At 39.6% G+C, this 8,661-nt stretch overlaps 1 protein-coding gene across 6 annotated transcripts in view; it reads right to left on the bottom strand.

Moving 5' to 3' along the window:
• Positions 1 to 905: 905 nt before the first annotated feature.
• The window catches only part of S100PBP (S100P binding protein), a 29,696-nt gene continuing 21,940 nt past the window's right edge, over positions 906 to 8,661 (bottom strand). For 4 of the 6 annotated variants that reach the window (XM_060089413.1, XM_060089411.1, XM_060089410.1 and 1 more), the window contains 2 exons: positions 3,388 to 3,475; positions 906 to 1,171 (listed from right to left, as the gene is read on the bottom strand). In XM_060089413.1, the coding sequence (XP_059945396.1) occupies positions 1,030 to 1,171; positions 3,388 to 3,475 (230 nt within the window). In that variant the 3' untranslated portion in view covers positions 906 to 1,029. Of the gene's footprint in view, positions 1,172 to 3,387; positions 3,476 to 8,661 lie in introns of those variants that run through there. The other 2 variants (XM_060089414.1, XM_060089415.1) reach the window with 2 other exon arrangements.

The following is an 8,661-nucleotide window of genomic DNA, read 5'->3' as shown; positions in this document are numbered from 1 at the left end:
AAAGGCACCTCTTATTAACTAATAATGGAGACAAAAGACAGCTTCTCCAAAGTCTCTCCCATAGAATGGAAGCTCACTAACACGTCAACTCATACTTGAACTGGAGTTCAGCAGATGAAACTGAAGACCAACTGACACCTCTCAATAGCACTGCTTTCTGGCCTGTCCTAGAGTCAAGACTCTGGGTGGGCGGCTCTTCAATAAAGAGCGCAGTAAGGCTGTTCTTAAGAGGCATATCTATGTCTAACAGGATACAGAAATATGCCGGTAGAGCCCTAAGGTCACTGGGGAAAAAAGAAGGAATATCCTTGAAGAAAGGCAGAGAAGGCAGTCACAAGATCACAAATCAACAGGGGTTGTTAGTCACCAGTCTTCTGTTAGAGTTAAGATGTACAAGATTTGTAAACACTACTGTGCAAAATAAATTTAATGAAGAATGAAAAAAAAAAAGCCAAAAAATAAAGGCAGCTAGTAGGTACAAAAAGAAGAAAAGATTTACACTTCTGATTTGTCCTTTCAACTACTTCAGATGTCCTGGATTACCAACTTTAAAATACTGACAGGTATTCAGAGATTCAAATAAAAAAGGTAAGAGGGGTTGTTAAAAGTGACTTGTATCCATTTATAAGTCATCAGCAATAATTAACACTGGCTTGCAGCCTGATAAAGAATCTCTTCCTCATAGGAGATGAAAAGATGATTTCTTTTGGGCACCAGAAGTAGACTTCACCTCTGCACAGAGGTGGGTGTTTTGCTTGAGCCTGGGTGTTTTGACGTAATGCGGGCTTTCAGGCGGCAGCCACCTTCAATTTAAATTAAAACTATTATCAACTCAACACTGCTTAAATGCATACACACACATAAACAGGAAGGACCTTATACAAAAAATTTCAAGTCAGCAATGGTCTTTTCCCAAAGGTGACAAGTTCTTTAAATTAAAGTGTTGTGAAAAATAAATTTCAAAATCTACAAAGCACAAAACAGCAGAAGATGAGACACTGCTCTGGACAGGACCCTGGATAGGGACCTTCACTGCTGATGGGAGGAGACAAATGGACTGTACGGGATATCTGGTAGACGCTGGAACCGATGGTGGCTTCGCATGTTCTGGTCAACCCACTGAGTCAGACTGTATCTTTGCAGAGACTTCTGTCGGAACCGGGCGTAGTTTCTATCAGCAGAGAGGGAAAATAAAAAGAGGATAGATGAGGGTTTCAGCTGGAATGGTTATTTGCATACAAAAAAGGCCAAGAAAACTATTTAAAGAATATTGTTACTTTTGGAAATTGGATATTCATTTTATATTTCGATTCTCATAATTTTAGAAATTTTATATTATTTTCCTTATATGAAAGTTACACTATAAGTTCTATTTCCTTCCACTTTCCAAAGCCACCTAATTCCCACACAGGTATTATGGTGATATGGTCCATATACACGAATGTTCTAAGAAAACCCAATGTATAATGTATAATAATGTTTAAGCAGGAAAAACCCATTTTCTCCCTCTGGAAACATTTAGAACAGGATCTATATTTTATTGCTTGCATCAGACCTGTACCTCCAACAGGACTTCACTGTCTGACACAGCTCAAGGTTGCTCAGGACACAGCAGTTAAAATTAGAATAAAATTCCCAGAGAAGGTAAGCATCACGTGAGAATCACACTGCAAGTTTAGAAACTGAACAGACTCAAAGTTTCTTGAGAGCCTCCTTTAGTCGTGTACTGGGCTGGGGTTCTGAGCAGGACCCTCTGAGATAATTTCATCCCATTCTCAACTCCAGCTGGTCTTAATAACCACCTGGGAAGCTTTAATGTAAAGATATAGATTCTTGGCCCCTCTCTCCACCCTTAGACTTAATAACTTAGAATCCCTTGAGTCAAGCCCTGGACATCTGTATTTTTAGACATCTCCATAGGTGATTATGGGGAATAGCCCAGGTCGAAAATAATTTTAACAGTACCTGGTGTTTATCTAGCCCTATATGCAAATACTTGCTGAATTCTTTAAACATCTCACACCATTTAATCCTAATGACAATCCTACCAGAAGTACTCTCATTAACTCCTTATACAGGATAGGAAACTAAGTCTCAGGTAAAATAACTTCCCCAAGGTCACAGAATGGAGTAAGTAGAAAAGCCTGGATTTGAATTCACATCTAACTGCAGAATTTAATAACTATTACACAACACTGCCTTTCCGAGTACTGCTGTCAGTTTGGCAACTATAGAGAAAACACTAAGTTTAAAGGCCCTGATGTGGGAGCACGTTTGACATACTTGAAAAATAGCAAGGAGAGACTTCCCTAGTGGCGCAGTGGTTAAGAATTCACCTGCCAATGCAGGGGACACCGGTTCGATCCCTGGTCCGGGAAGATCCCACATGCTGTGGAGCAACTAAGCCCGTGCACCACAACTATTGAGCCTGCGCTCTAGAGCCCGTGAGCCACAACTACTGAAGCCCGTGCACCTAGAGCCCATGCACCATGACAAGAGAAGCCACCGCAATGAGAAGCCCAAGCACCGCAGTGAAGAGTAGCCCCCGCTCGCCACAACTAGAGAAAGCCCACGCATAGCAATGAAGACCCAATGCAGCCAAAAATAAATAAATAAATAAACTAAATAGTATGAAAAACAGAAATAGCAAGGAATCCAGTGTGACTAGAGCAGAGTGAGCAAGGTGAATAGTAGAGGACATGAGGGTGGTGAGCTAACCAAGTCAGCCTACACCAAAACATATAGGCACTTGTGATCATGGAGATGGGAAGCCACTGGAAAACTCTGTGCAAAGAAGAGAGAATCTGACTTATGCTTTAAAAGAATTTCTCTGGCTGCTTGAGTTGAGAACAGTAGACAGGCAAGGGCAGAAGTAGGGAGACCATTTAGGAGACTTGCAACAATCCAAGTGAAAATGATTGAGAAAGGATCAGGTTTTGGATATATTATACGTAGAGCTTATAGAATTTGCTAATGCACTGACTATGGAGTAAGAGAGAAAGGAATCACAGATGACTCCAAGGTTTCTGAATAATTGGATCAAGTAACTGAATAAATCTGTAAAACCATACTGCATCAAGAAACCAGAAGATTTCAGGACTAGAAAGGCTCTTTGACATCAATTAGTCCAATATCTTAATTTTACTGTTGTGAGGACCACAGAAGTGAAGTGATTTGATCAAAATCACATAGCTAGTTAAAAAGTGCAAAGCCAGTATTAGAACCCAGGTTTCCTGAATTTCAGTCCAATTCTTATTCTATTATACTATATCACTTCTTTTTCTACCTCTGGAATTAAACAACAATTACAGCCCTACCAAAGCCCTACCACATTTCTCCTGTAGCAAAATTCTACCCTTTTCTTCCTTCTTCTAAACACCCACTCACCGCCTGGTGAGGTCCGAAGGATGCTGCCATTTTGGGTTCTGCATGTGATGAACTTGACCCATCAAGGCACACAGCTCCCCCAAGGTACCTGTGATACAGAGAGATCAGTGGTTAGGAAGCAGCTCAGTGAACTACCATGTCAGCCTAGGTCAAAACGTGTGCTTTTCTCTTTCAGGGAAAGAGAAAACAGGCACTGGTCCTAATCCTATCTATTTATGATTATCACAAGCAGTCAGCACAAAAACTATAAGCCAGAGAAGGGAGCTTGCTCTTGGATGATATGATGATATCATATGATGATATGAAGCCAGCAGCAATAATGACAGCCACCATTCATTCATTCAACATTAATTTATTAGCTCCTATAATGTGTGAGAAACTTTACTGGGTCCTAGAGTATGGTACAGACAAGACACTGGACCTGCCCAATGAAGTTTATACAGAAGACGGGCAATTCCAAAAACTTTGATAAGTAGTGACAGGAGAAATACATGCTGCTATGAGTACAGAGACTGGGGAGTGGGGGTTAGAGAAAGTCCCCTCCAGGGGAAGTAAATTATAAGCAGGGATCCAAAGGATGTATAGACGTTAGTAGGAGGGGTGGGAGGTAGGGGTATCCAGTAGAAATAGCTAATATAAAGGCCCAGAGACACAAGACAGCAAAATACATTCAAGAAACAAGAGAAGTTGAGAATAGAAGGCGGGTAGGGGCTTTTTGCTTAACAAGAAAAATAACTGGAGGCAATTTCTCAAACACCTGGGAGCCAGGCAAGGTGCTAGGCACTTTACATGTTATCTTACTAATTCTGAAAAAGTATCTTGTAGGGAGATAGATTTTTATTAACATCATTTTAGAGATGGGAAACTATGGCTCAGGGAGGTGAACTTGCCTTAAATGATTATTAAACTGGACTCAAAACTGGCTCTTGTTAGATTCCATGCTTTTGCCACTATTTGATAATGCTTATTTTGCACTTAAGGGCTGAGACTTCGGCTGAAGCTCACAAAACCAAAAATTATGGTTAGAGAGAATAATTCCCCTAGACCAGTGGCTCTCAAATTTTAACATGCATCATAATCAGCTGCAAGTATAAAACAGGTTGCTGGGCCCCAACCCCAGTTTCTGATTCTGTACGTCTGGAGTGGGACATGGGAATTTGCTTTTGTAACAAACGCCCAAGTGATGCTACTACTGCTGCTGGTCTGGGAACCACATTTTGAAAACCACTGCCCTAGACAGTGGAGACCTTTCTTTCAGCTGGTTTACATACTTCTCATTATCGTATCTACTCTGCTCTCAGGAACCAAGAGCTGTCAAACTAGGCGACAGACCATCTTTTCATGTTCTGGTAAAAGATATTTACTTAACTTTTAGGACCAGTATAATTTATTTGAAGCCTCAAGAAGCCCAACTCTGTAGAAAAAGTATATACTTTGGAGTTTAGGCAGACTTGAGTTAAAATTCCAATCCAGCCACTAACTAGCTCTGTAGCCCTGGGTAAATCATTCCTCTTATCTGGACAATAATAGTATTTTGCTTGAACTTAAATATTAGGAATATAGTACATAAAAGACCTAGCATATCTTCTGGCACTCAGGCAGTGTGCAGTAAGTGGTAGCTATTATTATTATGGTGTTACAGCCTCGGGACTATGTTAGCTTTTAAAGACTCTTCAAAGCCTGTGACAATCAATCACCTATTTATAAGGAAAAAATGCTTATTAAATGGATCAGTCTACATATAAACTATGACATGCTTTATAACACTCAGCAGAAATTCTCTAACCATAATGAGATGATACTTTTCAGCAAAAATTTATAGATTCACTACATTAAATGTTTCTATGCAGTTAAAATAAAAAAGCACAACCAAGGGTAAAAGAAGACAACTGACAAAATGAAAAATGTACCTGAAACATATTTGCAAGGGTTTACTGTCCTTACTCTGCAAAGATAAGTCTCCTCATCAAACAAACAGAACAAAAGAGGTCAAGGACATGAATAGGCAATTCTCAAAACTAATACAAGTAATCAATAAATGTAATGAAAAGATGCTCAATCTCACTAATATGGAAATAAAACATATTAATCTCACTTCTTGAGAAGGAAATACAAATCAGAAATGAGTTTTCCCGGTCTTCCCTGGTGGCGCAGTGGTTGAGCGTCCGCCTGCTGATGCAGGGGACATGGGTTCGTGCCCCGGTGCGGGAAGATCCCACATGCCGCGGAGAGGCTGGGCCCGTGAGCCGTGGCCGCTGAGCCTGCGCGTCTGGAGCCTGTGCTCCGCAGCGGGAGAGGCCACAACAGTGAGAGACCCGCGTACCGCAAAAAAAAAAAAAAAGAAATGAGTTTTCCCTCTAAGAGAGAAGTAGCTTTTGATTAGAAAATCCCTTGCCTGTTTGATTTGTTAAGCTAAAATCAAAGGTCTCTACTCAAATTGCTTTTCCTTTACCATACTTTCATATCACTAGCATCCCCCTCCCTCTAGCCCCCACAAAAAGGACATTTCAATGGTGAAGAAATCAGCTTTCCAAGAATTTCAAGATACATTTTTCCTGCCAAAGCATCACCAAAGGAGGGCTGGCAAGATATGGAAAGTCTGGTGTCCAGTCTCAAATGGGACAAGATTATCTGCAGACCATGTCCTTCAGCTCACTCATCTCTTACCACGTAGACTCTATAAAACTGTCCTGACGATGGAGACTAAAGATATACCTATAAACCTCCTACAAAGAAACCTATTCACTTTAAACTAAAAGAAGAAAAAGACTGATCGATTAGGCCCAATGAGGCTTCAAGTATTCAACTGCTGGCGTCATAATCTAGCAGCAGCAACTTACATATAGCATTTACCATGTATCTATCAGGCAGTATCCTATGTGCTTTACATATATTAACATATTTATTCCTTACAATAATCCTACGAGGTATTTCCTCCAATTTACAGATGAAGAGGCACAGAGAAGTAATTGGTCCAAGGTCACACAGCTAGTGACAGAGCCCAAATTCCAATAACAGAATACCATCACAAGGCTGAGTTTCCTGAAAAACGTACGAGGAATGACATTTCACTGTGGGGACTAGAAAGCAAGAATCATATTGCAATATGTCTTGTATACCCAGTGCACAGCGCTGAGTAAACAAAGGCTCAATAACTATTGTCTTGGCTTATGTACCAAGAAATGTTAGTCTTCATTAGCACTAAGAACTTACTGATGTACCAGGGTAACCTTTATTATTAATAAGAGTTAACGATCTAGAGATAATGGGAGCTAATATTTATCAAGCATTTATTATGTGCCAGGCACTTTGCTAACTGCTTTGCATGTATCCTATCACTTAATCCTAACAACCACATGAGGCAAATACCATTATCTCCATTTTATTCATGAATAAACTGAAGCTTAGAAAAGATACTCATCTATCATCTAGTAAATGGGAAAGCCAGGATTCAAACCCAGTGGGGCTATTAATCCAAAAACCTTATTTCAGCTCATAGCTTCAATCTCTTCTTCCTCCAAATTTAGAGATGCTAACAAGAATAGAAACATTTAAATTTTCTCTTTTCATAGTTTCCAACAGATGGGCTTTCTTGGACCAACAATCAGTACCACGGGTTTATTTTAAGTTGTGGCTAAAAGGTGGTGAAGACTGTCCTTTGTTTTGTGGTTAAGAATGGAATTCATCTAAGAATGAAATTAGGAGAAAAAAACCTTAACATTTCAGAGATGAGATCAGCAGTTCACCGAAACAATCTATAAATATGCAGCTGACTGATTTGGGGAAAAATCCAGCCTAGTAACTATCCTTAATAGGTTAAAAGTTAATCAATTTTTATAAAGGAGGAGTAATGATAACGCTGAATGCTTGCTATGCCAATGGCCCTTCTGACAGGTCTTATACATCACCATACTTTGTACCGCATGACCAAGAACAGAGACTCTCTCTGCTGGCTAATGACCTAAGATCTGGCCTGGCACCAACAGGTCATTAAGTGAATCAATCAGATACTCTCCCTTGGAATGTGAATGTGAGCTTTAATAATGAGAACAAGAGAGAGAACAGCACACAGAGGCAGGGCTCTAGGAGAGGACAGACACTTGAGATAGCTAATAGAGAGCAGCAGAAGCACTAGTCATAGAGATAGATAAGATTACAAGTACCAGAATCACTAACTCAGCAGGGAAAACCTATTGAAAAGGAAACAAAGGCATCCATTTCTGAGGAGGCCTGGCTCTATGGTTGATTCTTTTTATTATGAGGCCGAGCTATGTTGTTGAGCCTCTAATCTTCATCTTTTCCTGTAAATCCTTAAACTCAGTTACTTAAAGGCAATCACAATGTCTTTATTCAATGCAATCAAAAAACTACCTAATACAGGGGAGGGAATGAAAAGAGAAGGAAAGAAAAAAAAATGTGCTACAGGGGTATAGGCTATTGCTTTTACAGAAAGATTAATAGAATAGGAATAGGGAATTCCCTGGCGGCCCAGTGGTTAGGTCTCCATGCTCTCACTGCTGATGGGCCAGGTTCAATGCCTGGTCGGGGAACTAAGATCCCACATCCCACAAGTCGCACAGTGTGGCCAAAAAAAAAAAGGAAAAAAGGAAAAAAAGATTAAGTAGAAAGCCAGAATGCAAACATCCAGGCCAACAAAAGTGTGATGATCTAGTACAAATCTTGACTTATTTTTTCCATGCATATAAGGCAAAAAACAAAAGAAAGAAACAGGAATTATTATATAACTCATTTCTGCAGTGTTGTATTGTATAGGGGATATTGAACAATGTATGAATGTTCACAACAGTAATGGCAAATGTAGAAACAGAATTTACATAACCACTGCTGCTTATGGTCTTCAGTAAAAGTCAAAGCAGACTTCCACTTCTAATCATAATGAATGCGCATACCTCCACTGTAAGCGACTAGAGACTGGGCAAAATGTATGAAACAACTGTATTCAGACTGCTCAGAACTGTAATCCCTAAGGGAAGGGAAACAACTGAGGTGAGACTCAAAACTTCTTATGAGTCTATGAGTTTATAATTTTTCAGAATAAAAAGGTTTTTTTTAATGAAGGCAAAACAAATATAAAATAAGTAAACAAAAGCAGAGAGACTTCACAACAGCAGACCTGCACTGTAAGACACTAAAAGGAGTTCATCAGGAAAAAAGAAAATATGAGATGGAAAGGAATCAAGAGCACTGGAAATGGTAAATATGTGAATAAATACAAAAGCCCTTTTCTCATTTAAAAAGTGTCTTTAAAAGATA

This window comes from Mesoplodon densirostris, chromosome 2 (genome assembly GCF_025265405.1).
Source record: "Mesoplodon densirostris isolate mMesDen1 chromosome 2, mMesDen1 primary haplotype, whole genome shotgun sequence".
NCBI classification, from domain to species: Eukaryota; Metazoa; Chordata; class Mammalia; order Artiodactyla; family Ziphiidae; genus Mesoplodon; species Mesoplodon densirostris.
Note: the sequence above shows the minus strand (reverse complement) of the source record. Positions and strands in the feature narration are given on the sequence as shown.